At 44.2% G+C, this 17,156-nt stretch overlaps 1 protein-coding gene across 7 annotated transcripts in view; it reads right to left on the bottom strand.

Moving 5' to 3' along the window:
• The window catches only part of SH3KBP1 (SH3 domain containing kinase binding protein 1), a 346,563-nt gene that overhangs the window by 153,761 nt on the left and 175,646 nt on the right, over nucleotides 1-17,156 (bottom strand). For all 7 annotated transcript variants that reach the window (XM_054006486.1, XM_054006509.1, XM_054006527.1 and 4 more), the window contains one exon: nucleotides 12,959-13,065. In XM_054006486.1, the coding sequence (XP_053862461.1) occupies nucleotides 12,959-13,065 (107 nt within the window). The remainder of the gene's footprint in view (nucleotides 1-12,958; nucleotides 13,066-17,156) is intronic.

The raw sequence follows: 17,156 nt of genomic DNA, 5'->3' as shown, positions 1-17,156 counted from the left end.
TATCCAACCTAAACCTCCCCCACTGCAACTTGAGACCATTACTCCTTGTTCTGTCATCTGGTACCATTGAGAACAGTCTAGCTCCATCCTCTTTGGAACCTCCCTTCAGGTAGTTGAAAGCAGCTATCAAATCCCCCCTCATTCTTCTCTTCTGCAGACTAAACAATCCCAGGTCCCTCAGCCTCTCCTCATAAGTCATGTGCTCCAGCCCCCTAATCATTTTTAGGGGGACTCTTTCCAATTTTTCCACATCCTTCTTGTAGTGTGGGGCCCAAAACTGGACACAGTACTGCAGATGAGGCCTCACCAATGTCGAATAGAGGGGAATGATCACATCCCTCGATCTGCTGGCAATGCCCCTACTTATACAGCCCAAAATGCCGTTAGCCTACTTGGCAACAAGGACACACTGTTGACTCCAGTTTCTCGTCCACTATAACCCCAGGTCCTTTTCTGCGGAACTGCTTCCTAGCCATTTGGACCCTAGGTCTGTAACAGTGAATGGGATTCTTCCGTCCTAAGTGCAGGACTCTGCACTTGTCCTTGTTGAACCTCATCATGTTTCTTTTGGCCCAATCCTCTAATTTGTCTAGGTCCCTCTGTAGCCTATCCCTACCTTCCAGCGTATCTACCACTTCTCCCAGTTTAGTGTCATCTGCAAACTTGCTGAGAGTGCAGTCCACGCCATCCTCCAGATCGTTAATGAAGATATTGAACAAAACCAGCCCCAGGACCAACCCTTGGGGCACTCCACGTGAAACCAGCTGCTGGACATGGAGCCATTGATCACTACCCTTTTAGCCCGACAATCTAGCCAGCTTTCTATCCACCTTATAGTCCATTCATCCAGCCCATACTTCTTTAACTTGCCAGCAAGAATACTGTGGGAGACTGTATCAAAAGCTTTGCTAAAGTCAAGGAATAACACATCCACTGCTTTCCCCTCATCCCCAGACCCAGTTATCTCCTCATAGACGGCAATTAGGTTAGACAGGCATGATTTGCCCTTGGTGAATCCATGCTGACTGTTCCTGATCACTTTCCTCTCCTCTAAGAGCTTCACAATTGATTCCTTGAGGACCTGCTCCATGATTTTTCCAGGGACTGAGGTGAGGCTGATTAGCCTATAGTTCCCCGGATCCTCCTTCTTCCCTTGTTTAAAGATGGGCACTATATTAGCCTTTTTCCAGTCATCCAGGACCTCCCCCCAGATCGCCATGATTTTTCAAAGATAACGGCCAATGGCTCTGCAATCACATCCGCCAACTCCTTTAGCACCCTCGGATGCAGTGCATCCGGCCCCATGGACTTGTGCTCATCCAGTTTTTCTAAATAGTCCCAACCATTTCTTTCTCCACAGAGGGCTGGTCACTGCCTCCCCATGCTGTGCTGCCCAGCGCAGCAGTCTGGGACCTGACCTTGTTTGTGAAGACAGAGGAAAAAAAGCATTGAGTACATTAGCTTTTTCCACATCTTCTGTCACTAGGTACCTCCCTCATTCAGTAAGGGGCCCACACTTTCCTTGACTTTCTTCTTGTTACTAACATACCTGAAGAAAGCCTTCTTGTTACTCTTAACATCTGTTGCTAACTGCAACTCCAAGTGTGATTTGGCCTTCCTGATTTCAGTCCTGCATGCCTGAGCAATATTTTTATTCTCCTCCCTAGTCATTTGTCCAATCTTTCACTTCTTGTAAGCTTCTTTTTTGCGTTTAAGGTCAGCAAGGATTTCAATGTTAAGCCAAGCTGGTCACCTGCCATATTTACTATTCTTTCTACACATCGGGATGGTTTTTTCCTGCAACTTCAATAAGGATTCTTCAAAATACAGCCAGCTCTCCTGGACTCCTTTCCCCCTCATGTTATTCTCCCAGGGGATCCTGCCCATCAGTTCCCTGAGGGAGTCAAAGTCTGCTTTTCTCAAGTCCAGGGTCCGTATTCTGCTGCTCTCCTTTCTTCCTTGTGTCAGGATCCTGAACTCGACCATCTCATGGTCACTGCTTCCCAGGTTCCCATCCACTTTTGCTTCCCCTACTAATTCTTCCCGGTTTGTGAGCAGCAGGTCTAGAAGAGCTCTGCCCCTAGTTTGTTCCTCCAAAACTTGCACCAGGAAATTGTCCCCTACACTTTCCAAAAACTTCCTGGATTGTCTGTGCACTGCTGTATTGCTTTCCCAGCAGATATCAGGGTGATTAAAGTCTCCCATGAGAACCAGGGCCTGTGATCTAGTAACTTCCGCTAGTTGCCGGAAGAAAGCCTCGTCCACCTCATCCCCCTGGTCTGGTGGTCTATAGCAGACTCCCACCACGACATCACCCTTGTTGCTCACACTTCTAAACTTAATCCCGAGACTCTCAGGTTTTTCTGCAGTTTCATACGGGAGCGCTAAGCAGTCATATTTCTCTCTTACATACAATGCAACTCCCCCACCTTTTCTGCCCCGCCTGTCCTTCCTGAACAGTTTATATCCATCCATGACAGTACTCTAGTCATGGGAGTTATCCCACCAAGTCTCTGTTATTCCAATCACATCATAGTTCCTTGACTGTGGACGGCAAAGGGTGTCTTCATCTTGCCAGGCCCCATATGCTGTCAGTACTGCTGTCACACTACATTTTAAGTATAACAACATACATGAGGGTGAATGAAGATATTTCATTAGCCTACTTCATATATTTATGGGAGGTACATTCCTGTTCAGCCATTTTTACAGAACATATCACCAACCAATGTTATGCGTGTGGGAGAGATAGGTCCAACAGTGAGGGAGCTACACTCAGCCCCTCCTCCACCTAAAATATATGATGATTGGCTATCCTGTGTCTCATATCTGATTGGGTGGCTGTGGAAAACCATTTCTGCAGAACCCACCTATATCTCTACTGTCATTAAAAAGCTTTTTCTCTGAGATTTAAAGATATTAACATTAAATGTTGTTTAATTATTATTAAAAGTACCCCAAAACTCCATCAAAGTACCTTATGAGCTAAGTTCCCTCAAAGTGCATGGCTATCAAGGGCCACACAGGCGGGAATGCTTTCCCCCAGCCCTGAGCTGTTGCGGTGAGAGAGGGCTGGAGTGAGTCCTCTCTCCCCGCCACAGCCCCAGGGCAGCCTGCACCGTAAACCCTTCATCCCCGGCCTCACCCCAGAGCCTGCACCCCTGCAAGAGCCCTTACCCCCCTGCACTCCAACCCTCTGCCCAGCCCTGAGCCTCTTCCCATACCCCAAACTCATCCGCCCCACTCCAGAGCCTCCACCCCCCAGGCAGAGGCCTCAGCCCCTGCACCGCAGCCCTGAGCCCCCTCCCACACTCCGAATCCCTCGGCCCCACCCCTGCCACACATCACCTCCATATTGGTGCACATAACAAAATTCATTCCGCACATGGATGTAAAATATTAGAGGGTACATTGCTTATGAGGTTCCTCCAAGGAAGTGGCATATATAATTTTAGTTTTTAAAAACCACTAAAGCAAAAAGAGATTTTCACAGAAAAACACTGTGGGGCAGACTCTGGTACCACAGCTTTCACTGAGATTACTCATAGAGTGAAGCACCATTTGAGGCAGATAAGTGTATCTAGCGCAGTGATAGGAGGGTTGTTGGAGAAAGCAAGGGTATGAAATGTATTCCAGATAAAATGAAAATAAGTCAAATTGTAATGTTGACACTGTTACAAGACAGGAACTGATGAAGTATCCCAGAAGATGAAATTCTGGAAAGCAGTAAAAGAGGAACTATTATTGTTATTTACATTTCTAAATACTGAAAGATGCTCAGATATTATTTAGATGGAGGCTAAGTACCTAGACAATCAGAGAGAAAGAGAGAGAGAGAGAGAGAGAGAGAGAGCGAGCGCGACTAAACACAAAGAGGCACAAAAGGGAGTTCTAAAATACTGCCAGGGCCTACATCATTCAGCATTTTAAAAATCAACAGAGACATCTGCCTATGTAAAGTATTCCAGATGGAATAATTTGATCAGTGTCTCAAAATCTGCAAGCAAATGTACCATGTTGCTGCATTCTAAAGAAGTGCTAAGAAGGAACTAAAGAATCAAACTGTGTGGGCAGGAGGCCTTCATGAAATAAGCAAAGACACATCCAAAATAAAGTATACAACTGGGGGAAAAAACCACCACACAGCCATATCCAATACATGCCTTTCCATGGAAAGGGCTTTGACTGGAATTGACACCTTGATTTTTAATATGATTCTCTTTTCCAAACAAGTCTCTTTTCAATGGTTGGGGACACAAAGAGACAGACAGCAACACTCATAATCATCTTTTCTATGATACCAGCAAGATTTTCTCAAGGTAAAGAAAAAGTAAGAGATAGCTCCAACTCAGCTGGGAATAGTTTATCCAAGCCATTATGCCCCCCGCCACCTATAGAAATCCTGCTCAGCCAAGGAGGATATGATCGCTGCTGTGGCTTGCAGGGTTTCCGCTGGGTAGCCGGTGTGTGCATGCTCAGGGACTTCATTGTCACCCTTGAGTCCTTAAGGCTATGTAGCCTTGAGTCTGTCTTTTCCGAGAACAGGCCCTCTCCGTCAAAGGGGAGGTCCTGCAGTGTCTGCAAAAGCTCCAGGGGCAGGCCGGAGACTTGCAGCCAGGAGGTATGCCTCATCACGATCCCCGAGGACAAAGTACATGCGGCTGAGGCCTGCAAAGAGGTCCATGCCACTGTTTTGCCCTTATTAACCAAAGCCCCAAACTCCTCCCTGGACTCCTTAAACTTCAGCATGGAGTTCCAGGAGTTAAAATTGTAACGATTCAGGATTGCCTGCTGATTAGCGATCCTGACTTGAAGGCCCCCGTAGAATATACTTTGTGTCCAAACAAATCAAGGTGCTTGGCGTCCTTTGATTTGGGTGCTGGAGCCTGCTGGCCATGCCATTCCTTTTTGTTCACAGAGGCAATCACAAGCGAACAGGGTTGCGGGTGGGTGAACAGATAATCATACCCCTTTGACGGGTCAAAGTACTTCCACTCCACCCCTTTGGCCATCGGGATGGACACAGGGGTCTGCCGGATTGTCGTGGTGTTATTTTGGATGGTCGGGATAAGGGGCAGGGCCACCCTTGACAGGACTTCCAGAGTCAGGATGTCCACCACAGGGTCCTCCAACTCCACCATCACCTGCAGGTTCATGTTTCGTGCCACCCTGCGCAGGCGGTCCTGTGGGCACGGAGGTCTATTGGAGGGGGACCGGAGACCGCAGTACCTGCCACCACCTCGTTAGGTGATGAGGAAGAGGAGGCCATGGGTGGGAGAGGGTCGTCCAGGTGGGAGAAGGTCGTACCAAGTGGATCTGTGCTGGTGCACGTCGACGAGGTGACGGGGAATGGTGCCATGAAGCTGGGGAGCGGTGCTTGGACCTGGACCGGTGCTGAGATGTTGACCAGCATCAGGAACAGTGTTGAGCCCGGGATCTGCTCCTCGACGATGACCGGCAGGCATAACAGCACTGCGAACAGGATCAGCGACAGGAGCCGGAGCAGCGCTGCGAGTACAACCGGTGCCAGAACTACGAGCGGCAGCAGGAATGGTGCCAAAAACAGAATTGGTGCCGTAGTTCAACCGACGATGCTGATGGGTGAATCAGGGCCAGCCTGCCCTGAGATGGTGCCGTGCGCAGAGGCACTGGGGCCTTGGCATGCCACTGAGGGGATGCCGTTGCCATCATGGCAATAAGGTCCCTTGCAGCCACAAAAGTGTCCAGCGTAGATGGCAGCTGGACTGCTAGCACGCTGTGAGTCGGGCGGTACTGGAGTCAACGGCTCTCCTCTCGGGACTGGAGTCAATGGTGCCGGGCCCGCAGCCTGTGCCCCTAGATGCTCCTCTCCGGGATGCGTCTCCGCGGGCGGTTCCAGGGAAGCTTGCTTCTGTAGAGGCAGGCCGCCCTTTTCCGGCTTCCGGTGCTGCTTCTGGCCAGGAGAATGGAAGCGGTGCTGGGGAGCGCCGGTGCTGTGGGTCTCGGTCTGAGTCCAACCACAGTGCAGCTGCCGCTGCCGCCGCTGGAGTGCTGCACACTGATGCGCCTGGTGCTGGGTCTTGGCCTTGGCGCGCCACAGGAGGCTGAGGGCTAAGAGCCGCCTCCATGAAGAGCTGCTTCAAACGAAAATCCCACTCCTTTTTAGTCCGGGGATGAAACCCTTTACAGATCCTGCACTTCTCTGCTTGATGAGCCTCCCCCAGACACTTCAGGCAAGAGTCATGGGGGGGTCACCCGTTGGCATGGGTTTAGAGCAGGAATCGCAGGGCTTGAATCCCGGAGCTTTGGGCATGAGCCTGAGAGGAAGAAACGGGGAGGAGGGGAAAAGCCCCCCAACTCAACTAACACTAAGTAAAAACCAACTATAACTAACAACTATTAACTATGAAGTATAATGCTAGGGAGACTGGAGTGCAAGCGAAGCAAGACTCCACAATTCCAACGACCATCACGGAGGCGCTGGGTTGACTGGGGTATATATCAAGCGCCATGAAGGTGCCACTCGAGGGGGCTCCACAGCCAACCCGCCGGGTGTTGCTAGGGTAAAACTTTCCGACAGCTGTGCACGCGGTGCGCGCATACCTAGTTGGAATCTATATGAGCAAGCACTCGAAGAAGAAGATAGTATTTTAAGTGAGTTCACATATAAGAGACAAAGTTAAAAATGGTTACAAGCAAGTAAAAATAAAAGCACACATCTAAAAGTCTAAAACTTAATCTATCAAGGTTTGGTTCAAGGCTTTGTTCAAGATGATGGTTCTCACCCCACAATCTACCAACAAGATGTGGCTGACCTCTCATTTCAGTCAGGATCTCTTCCAGAGGCCCTAAGGTGCTGGTTATTTTGTCTTCTTAATGAAAGAGATAATTTGGGATTCACTGCCCCTTTCCTTTTATAGTAGATTTAATCTTTGAAATGAATTCTTCTGAAGGGTACCCCCTCAAAGTAAAGTTAATTCAAGTTGTGAGGAAGGCGACATGGAAAGTTCCATGCTCCATCTTCCCCCACTTGTGTTTGCTGAAATGCAAATTATTCTGGTTTCTGCCATCTCCTCTTCTTGCTGTTTTGATGGTTCTATTTACTGTATCTTTAAACTGAGGTAAACACACATTCATTTGTTTAGGATTAGGGTGATCAGATGTCCCGTTTTTAAAGGGACAGTCCCATTTTTGGGGACTTTTTCTTATATAGGCGCCTATTACCCACCCCACCCCCGTCCCGTTTTTTCACAGTTGCTATCTGGTCACCCTATTTAGGATAGACCTGTTTAACAACTCTTGCTGAGGCAGGGTTGTCTGTTTTGAACATGTGCTAGTATCATCATACTGGGGGATTACATATCTTTACATATCATGTTGCTACATACATTTCACCATGATATTGTTGACCAGTGAATTATTAGTTTTCAAATGATACCTAACAAGGCATATTTTGTACAAAGATTAAGAATGTGAATATGGAAGTGCTTTGGACCATAATGTTGCTCTCACCATAGTGTCTCAGTACTTCACAAACATTAATGAATTTAGCTCCACAGCATTAATATGAGATTATGTGATATTACAATCCCCATTTTACAACTGGGGAACTGAAGCACAGAGATTGAGGCCAAAACTGTCAAAAGTGTCCACTACTTTTGCAAGCCCAACTTAAGACACCAAAGGCCTGGTTTTTCAGAGTACTTAGCATTTTAATAGAACTTTATATGTTCAATGCACAGGTCTAATCCACCTCATTTCCAGCTGTGAACAGTCAGCATTTATGAAAATCTGGCCCCAAGTGTCTCACATTGGCCACTCAGAAAATGAGGAACACACAATTAGCATTCAAGTGTGAAAAGTCTGGTTAAGTGACTTGACTAGCATCACATAGGAACTCTGGGGTCCTATAGACAACAAGATCCTTCTCTACATACTCCTGGGGAAATTCTGTGCCAAAAAATTAAAAATTCTGCATACAGTATTTTAAAATTCTACAAAATTCTGCATGTTTTATTTGTCAAAATAACACTATATAATCACACCAGTTTCAATTATTTTGGTAATTTATTTCAAAATATCCGTCAGCAACTATGTCTGTAACAATACAGACAACAAAAGATTCCCCCAGCAGTAGCAAGTTAAAGAAACCCCTATGACAACCCAGTTCCTGTTTCTCTGTTATGTTTTAGTTGGATGCCTCAGTCTGGCTGTGTCACACGTGCTAACTGGGAACATCTTGGGGGAAAACTGTCCCACTCTGGTCTCAAAACACCCATACCCCTGATCCCCAGAACACAGACGCAGGGCGTCGCCTCCCCCCCACCACCACCCCAGACACCTGCATCCTCCTACACCCCCTGAGCCCAGCCGCAGGGACTCTTATCCCAGACACCCACATCCCCCTACACTCCCAGAGCCCAGGGATCCAGAGAGAGAAACAGCCTGATGCTGGGTCCTATGTTTGTACAGAGTTTCCTGAATGCTGCCTTCTTTCTTCAGGGTGTTCCAGGAACTGCAGCTGCTGGAAACCCTCCAGCTCTACCCACCCACTCCCCTCTCCTCAGCAGTGTCCTGTATTTGGAAGCTAGAGACCAGGGCTTTGCTGGGTCTAGCAGCCCCTAGTGGCTAACAGCAGCTCTGCAGCACCAATTCTGCAGAGAAAAATGAAATTCTGCATTGCACAGTGGTGCAGAATTCTCCCAGGAGTAACTACAAACCTACAAGCTTCAATGCCAAAACACAGTCTCATCCGGTGCACTGAGTAAGGCAGAGGATCTTGTGGAAAAAATTGTATGTGAACATGTAACCACATGTGCACAAGGGGACTGAATTAAGATTGCACAAGTAAACTTAATGTGGCATTTCCTAACTTTTAGTGCTTAAATTTGCAACCTTAATGTTCTTTTAATGTATGTTTTTAAAATCGTAATTACTCAATTTAAAAAAACAAACAGAAATGTCATAATCTGGAACAGTACTGCCCCTCAGCTTGGGCCATCTGCAGGTTCAGACCCTTAGATCCATAGCAGAGTTCTCTACCACTTGAGCCAACGGAGTATCTCATAGCAGTAATATTGTCATCCTCTATGTCAGTGTTTCCCAAACTTGAGACGCCACTTGTGTAGGGAAAGCCCCTGGCGGGCCGGGCTGGTTTGTTTTCCTGCTGTGTCCACAGGTCTGGCCGATTGCGGCTTCCAGTGGCTGCGGTTCACTGCTCCAGGCCAATGGGAGCTGCGGGAAGCGGAGCCAGTACGTCCCTCGGTCTGCTCCTATCAAACCCACTTCCAACTATGAGCTTCTTCCCCCACCTCGTGACATTCTCTTCCCACACCATTTCTTACTACTTTGCATTTAAGGCAGGTTGCTTCCTCCTTATCCTCGCAACCTGTGTGACAGCAGGGGGAGCATTGAGAGCACATCAGTTCTGATGCCCAACACCCCAGTGGCCCACAGCAACTAGGAAGAGCTATTGTGGGAAAAATCCTGCTCAGCCCATAGATCTCTTATATTCAGCATGCTTGGTACAGACATAGGGTGACTAGATGTCCCAATTTTATAGGGACAGTACAGATTTTGGGGGCTTTTTCTTATATAAGTGCCTATTATCCCCCACCCTCTGTCCCGATTTTTTACACTTGCTGTCTGGTCACCCTATACAGACAGAAGGTATTCAGCAGGGCCGTCCGGGGGGAAGAGGGGGGAAAGTGGGGTAATTTGCCCCAGGCCCTGAAATGCTGCCGAAGACCCGGACCGCCGCTGGGTGAGTACAAGCGCCGCAGCTCTCCCGCTTTGCCCCAGGCCCCCTCAATCCTCTGGGTGGCCCTGGTATTCAAAGGTTTATAACGTTATCATATGTGGTAGGACCAGCAAAAGACACATCCCTGACACTACGGCCATCCCTCTGCCAAATTTTAAGCACTTGTGCCAAAGCTTCTCAATAAAATGGTTATGAGAATTTTTTAGTCTGAGCAATAAAACGTTACCAGTGTAGACTAGCCTTTAGTTAAATTAGTGCACCTTTATTGTGTAGACAAGGCCTAAAATTCACAGGCATGGGGTCATACCTCATACTTGTGAATAAAAAAGATTTGGTGGGTGGAGGAGAGGACTGGGAATAGTGAGGATAGCTGTATGACCTAACCTTGCAAAATTTACACAGGGTAAATTATTTTTTAACAAGCAAATAAACTATCATTCAGGTTTTCATCTTCAATCACAATGGTTTAGACTGAGCAAGTAAATTTTGTGCTGGTGCTACTAAATATTAATGAACTTTTTGCAAAGCATGATTCATATAATAGGTTTGTGCATTCATTCATGCTTATATTCTTAATAATTCCACAGGTTAGGCATTCACAGCTTAAAGATACATTATTCTAAGTAAACTGGTATTTATGGGATGTCAGAAGTGCCATGGTCCACACTGCAGTGCTATGCCTTTGTACACAGTAACATTAACATGCAGAAAGACAAGCAGTAAATTACTGCTGCAGCTTTCTGTGGCAGATAAAGTTCCTGTAAAATGGTGGAAAGCCTGCTGTACTTTCATAGGAATCACAAGGGCAGTGGGGCAAGAATAGAACACAGACAATCTATTCCACATCACCATTCTAAAAAAAAACCCTGGTTATAAGAAATGCCCTGTTATTATACTCACTGTGATCTTAAGAATCTGATTTTGCAAAATAAATTTTTTCTTCCATCAACCCAGTCAGGTATCACTCAGAAGGCTAAGATAACACCCTGTGTTGCACTAATGCAGTGAGGAGGGAGTACGGAAGATCCTGCATTTGGGCAAATGATAATGTAGGATATTTCCCTAGGACACAAGTGAGTATTAGGAAGGGGCAACAGCTCATCTACTTCTGCACCCCTTATTCTCTAGTCAGCTGCCATAGGTGTTATGGTCAACAGCACGTGCTAGCCATTGGCAAACCTTTTCAGTGCAGCAGTAAAAGTAATCCCAGCAGTGCTTCCCCCAGGTCTGCCCAATAGAACCTGGCCTTACCTAATACATTTTCTTAGAGCAGAGAATCTGCAAGACAGTCAGGCTCCCTTCAGCAGCCCCAATCAAGACAGAATTATGAATTCCATGCCAGATGTGTGTATTACTAATTGAATATTTTTTAAATATTATGTAAACCAGGGCAGGTGCTACCATTTATGCAAACTAGGCGGTTGCCCAGGGCGCCAAGATTTGGGGGTGCCAAAAAGCGGTGCCCCCAATTTTTTTTACAGCGTTCCTACGCCCTCTCCCCGAGCGCGCGGTCGCCGCTCCACTTCTCCCACCTCCCAGGCTTGCGGCGCCAATCAGCTGGAAGGGGAGGAGCATTAAAGCGGGGGCGGCATGCTCGGGGAGGAGGCGGACCAGAGGTGAGCTGGAGTTGGGAGCTGCTGCACGGCTCCCGGGGGGGGGAGGGGGGGGGGAGCTGCCGCGGGGGGTGGCGGGGGAGCTGCCGTGCGGGGGTGCCTCAGAGCGGAGGGGGGGGTGGGGAGCTGCCGCAGGGCTGGGGCGGGGGGCGCAAGGTGGAAGTTTCGCCTAGGGCACAAAACTTCCTTGCACCGGCCCTGATGTAAACACCTACTTCTGAAAAACATTCCCTTAACTATGAGCATGGGTGTGTATGGGGTGGAGGGTGAGAGAGTGGAATGTTTCATTTTCATATGTCTACAATTTCCACATGTAGCGTAAACATTTTCAATCTCATCTGGATTTGAAAAACTGATTACAGAAAAGGGGAGTTATTAAAGTGTGTGTGAAAAGAAACAAGAGATACATTTATTGGCTGAACTTTAGAGGGCTCCCAATTAAATTAGTTACTTATACGATTCACTGGAGGGTGATAGTTCTTCCTCATGGATGGCCTATTTAGATTATGTTGGGAGGGCTTTTTATTCCATCACCTTGTTCTTCAAAGATAGATTTATCAAGTTTTAAGTGAGGCAATTCAAGGAAGGTTTTCTATGTTCATGTAAGGTCTAATATGTTTCAAATTGCATAGCAAGAAGAGCTTAAATTCAGTCTTGGAACTCATTAGAATGTTGGGTGAATAGTGTCATCCAAATGTCCTAGCCAATATCTTATAATCTTGACATCCTACATTACAATTCTGCTCACAGCCAAAATAAGGTTAGTTAGGTGATATGAGATGTCTGGTTCTGGGAAGGACAATGTACACTGTGTGCACTCAGGTTAAAGAAGAAACAGTGATTACTAAGCCCCTCACATTTGGATATGTCAAGTTTAGTCTTTTTATAGGCAACAGAGACCTGACCAGATTGTAATGAACCTTTTTTTTTTTTTTTTTTTAAGAAATGGATTGTTGGTTATTTAAGTGACAGATAAAAGAGAAATAAAAAACTGGCCATATCCTCAGCAGAATAACAAATAAATCATGGCAGCTGAAAACCTGCCTTTTGTTGGACTTTTCATCAAACTAAATCCTTAGATAGATCATTTTAATGCTCAATAAATAAAATTAAGTGACTTTGAGCATATCCTGATTCATTCTAAAGATTCCAGGTTAGTATTTTAGTTCCCAGTCCTGATATTTAAATCAAGAGCATAACTTCTAACAGCTTCAATGGAGCAAGATCCAGTCCTCAGAAGGTGTACTGACGGAACACTATAGAATTGATCTGACAAGCAGATCTGCGTGTGCAGAACCACTTGCAGGTTCTAAGCTTTTGGTTCTAAGCGTCTAAACTTTTGTAAATGGTGCCCAACCTTAGAAACCGATCTGTGTTCAAATGCCACTGGGTGTGGAGCATGCACATATTCCTGCCGGTACAGCTTTGAAGCAGATCAAATTACAACAGAATCATAAGGGAGAAAAAAAATCTAAACTGATATAACAAACAAAAGAACAGTAAAAAACTCTCTTTTGAATAGTTTTAAAACATATTACCCTCTGAAAGGTCAGCATGTACAAAGCAAATGAAGACGGTCTCTATACAGTACATAAGAGTTACTTACTTCTCCCATCACTTCAATGATGTCACCAACTTTTAACTCCAGCTCATCTTCATTCTGAGGCATGTAACTGAAAGCCACCTGACATCTTCTCCTCCTATTTCTCTCCCCTGGAGATGGAAAGAACAGAGTGAAACGTTTAGATGAAAATTTAAATAAAATGAGGCTTCCTGAACAAGCAACCCAGCTCCACTGTGCCCCTGAACATACGCCATGGGACAGCACTGTAGTTGAAGCAGTACTGCACTGTTATAAATGAGCACTATTAAAAACTTTTTGAATGTTTGCAATCCCTAATAAATGTGCCTAATAAATGATCAAAGAGACCAATATTCAGAATTTTTCAGAGGACCATAGAGCATATTATTCCTTCCAAATACTTTTGTCTTTTGATGTAAATTGATACAATGGGATATTCAAGTAAGAATACTACTACTGCTGCTGCTGCTTGCTCTCTCTCTTTTTTTTAAAAATTATCAGTGCATCAGTAGGGTCATCTTCTGTAGATATATATTTTTTAATGGCATACTTGCGCACTAATCTAAATTTAGGGTGTTAATTTAAATGCAGCCAGGTAAATGGGAAGATTCAGTTTTGGAATATTGCTTGCTAAACAAACAGCTTTATTTGGACTTTGTTGTGGAACTGAGAGGGAAAGAGAAAACTTTCTGTAATTTAACTGCTGAAACATCCTATCCACCCTCTTTTGGTTAAAGAACCACTTACCAAAACAAAGAATAGTAACACCATTTTGCATGTGGGGATGATGGAGGTAGAGTGATAGAAACCAATTAAAATACAGCTCCCTCTGTCATAAATAAGGAAATGTCTTGTTCAGATGCCTTGCAATGCAGGAACCATATCATATGCCATATGAAAAAAGTGTCAATACATTTCTTCACTTCATGAGTAATTTGTTTACTTATAACCTGGAATATTAAATCTCCTCAAATGCACACACACAAATCAGGTGTGTCTTCATAATTATTGTCCAAATGCCCCTAGACTTCCATTCCATGCAGTCAGCATGATGTTTACTCTACAAAAATACTCATTGACAGTACTAGAAATGCTCCTTAGGACGAATGAACGAGAAAAGTCATATCAACTTTTTTTTCCAGTTTGGAATGCTGGTCTTTATATATATATATATATATATATATATATATATATATATATATATATATATATATATATATATAAAAAAAAAAGGCAAGCCAGGGGGTAGTCCCATACAGACAAAATCTGAAAGGCAATTTTACCTTCACTAGATGACTTAGCTTTTAAATTTTCCCATCCCAGACTTTAGGAGAAAGTTTCCCTTGTCTGAGGTATAAAATAAACAGCAGATGACTATTTGAATTTTTTTTAAATAAATATATTTTAATGCAGTTGACCTACCTCAGTTCTTTCATAAAAATGTCAGTTTATTTTTCTTCACTTACACTAATAAAAAGTATTGTGTGACATTGATGATTTCTGGTTTGTATCCTAATAAATACATTCTGTATAGAATACATTCAGGACTGTGCAAAAGTTAGAGGCTGCAAATAAAAAAAGAGACTTTTTTCTAAAGATAAACATCCACATTATATGAATATCAGCACTTACGAAGTGGTAACTGTTGACTGATTTGACAGACTGAAGTACGTCAGTTGCCATGGTATTTTATAATCAATATTGGGTGACTCAAGGATAAATGATTTTGACATTTCTAAGGGCTGGTCTACACTAACGCTGTACGTTGATCTAAGTTACGCTAGTTCAGTTACGTAAGTTACGTAACTGAAGTCGACGTAACTTAGGTCAACTTACAGCAGTGCCTACACCGCGCTATGTTGAAGGGAGAGCGCTCAGGGAGGTGGAGTACAGATGTTAATGGGAGAGCGTTCTCCCATCAACTTAGCGTGTCTTCACCAAACCTGCTAAATTGACACCACTGAATCAATCGCAGCGGTGCCGATTTAGCCGGTAGTGTAGACATGGCCTAAGAGAATAAGAAATCAGTGCAGCACTGGATACTACTGATAAAACCATGTGAATCTCTCTCTTTTTTTGCATATTTACTTATGATCTTTTTGTGTGATTGCTATAAAAGTGTGTCTTCCCTGGATCTTCAACGTGAATTGACTTGTGTAAAACAGAAAGATTAATATGCATGTAAAAGGAACATGAAGACATTAAGCCTCAAATCCAGGTACACTTACAAACTCCAGGAATCCCTCAGATGTTTTCTAAATTTGGAAGTTTAGCTACTGGAGTTGTAGAAAAGGCCTTCGTCTCAACTACACATCCAGTCTCTCCTCTTATACTATCTCCTCTGATCAGCATTTACTAGGTCAGCAGCTCATTCACACTCAGTGTGCACATGTACTCTTCATGCAAGCTGTCCAGTTTTAGACAGGTTCAACAGGTCTTATTTTACTCCCAAGAACAGAGCTGGTGAAAATTTTTCATACACAATTTATTTCGCGGGGAAATGCAAGTTTGTGTCAATTTCATCTAATTGTTTCAGTTGGGGAAAGAAAACTAATAAAATCCGAAAAAAATAATAAAACATTTCATATCAAATAAAATGAAACATTTGGATTTTTCAGTATGAAATGACGTTTTGTTTCAAAATTTCTTACTACCACAAAGATGTAATCATTTAATGTTAATCTCTTTGGAAGGGGGACTGTCGTTTTGTTGTGTGTTTATACAGCACCTAGCAGAATGGGATCCTGGTCCATGACTGGGGCTCCTAGGTGCTAAGGTAATTATATAAAAAAATAAATAAATAAAAGTATACTTAGGGTCCCTTAATGCTTCTCTTAAGGCCTATCAGGACTTGCTCAAAGAGCAAGAGAACAACATGGAAAGTCCTCTAATAATGTAATGCAAGTCTTGGTACAACAGAAGGACAAGTGAAAAGAAGCTCCTTCAATGCTGCAGTCCAGCAGGAAAAAAAGATTATACAAAAGTCATGGGGTGAAGGAGGAAAGATATACTGTATATGTTTAGAAGAATTGTGGCTTCAGTAATTATCCATCTAACACAGCTTCAATGAGCGTGAAGTGGGTCCACTCTACAATGCAAGAGGGACAATGTATTATAAACAAGGAGCTATAAACCCCATCCATCCAATATACTGTCTTCTCTACTGCTATTTTCTTAATCCTGCTGTTGTGAGAAAGGTAGAGGAAAAGAGACAAGAGGCAAATGCTTTGAAATCCACTTCACGTCACAACAAAACCAGAAAAGTTAAAAATAAAATGAGTGCAACTCCATTGACTTCAGTTCCATTGACAGCGGAGCATTAGACACATGGAGAATCCAAGAAAACCATGGGCGGGGAGAAATCTTACCAGTGAAAAATGTCCTACATTTTAAAATTTAGGAATAAACACTTAGTGAAGAAAGCACAGAACAAGGAGCCAAGAAATGTGTGTTCTCTTCTCTGCTCTGCCACTTAATTACTGTGTGGCTTTAAGTTTCATAAGATCTTTGGACCTCATTTTCCTCCCTCCCTCATGTATTGTGAGCTTAATATTTGTAAAACTCTGAGATCCCAAAATACTTTACAGAAATGCGAAGTATAACTATGGGGATTGTGAACTTACAGTTCCACTCTCAGACATATTCACAGCAGTTAGAGTGTACATTAAGCCATGAAAGCAGCATGATACCAGACAAGAAAGATCAATCCACAGCATTCAATATACCCGACTGTTCAAAGTTCCTCAAATTAGTCTCCTAGTTCTCTCAATTCTCTCTCTCCCTGGATCTCTCTCTAAAGAAATATCTAAATGGAGAACAGCAAGGAACAGAAGGTGAGACACAGAGTATCACCCAGTTCTTCTCTTTCTTCTAATGCAGTTATTAACAAATGCAGCAGTTCTCTCTCTTGGTTTCAACAAGGGGACACAAGTAATCAGCCAGGCCCCACGAACAGCTACCTGTTTATGTACAGGTTTAGAATCCTTGGGGACAGCATACTAGCAGCACTAAGAACTGCATACAGCAGAAGGGTTGTTTTGTTTTGTATGGTGTGATGATGCAACATGGGTAGTTCAAGCAGAACCCAACTGGTACTACTAGGTCACTGTTAGGGCTATCATATGTCCGGATTTCTCCGGACATGTCCGGCTTTTTGATCTATAAATAGCAGTCCGGGGGGGATTTCTAAAAATCTAAAAATGTCCGGGATTTCCCCCTGGTC

This window comes from Malaclemys terrapin, chromosome 1 (genome assembly GCF_027887155.1).
Source record: "Malaclemys terrapin pileata isolate rMalTer1 chromosome 1, rMalTer1.hap1, whole genome shotgun sequence".
In the NCBI taxonomy this organism is placed as follows: domain Eukaryota; kingdom Metazoa; phylum Chordata; order Testudines; family Emydidae; genus Malaclemys; species Malaclemys terrapin.
The sequence above is the reverse complement of the archived record's forward strand: the minus strand, read 5'-3'. Positions and strand labels throughout refer to the sequence as shown.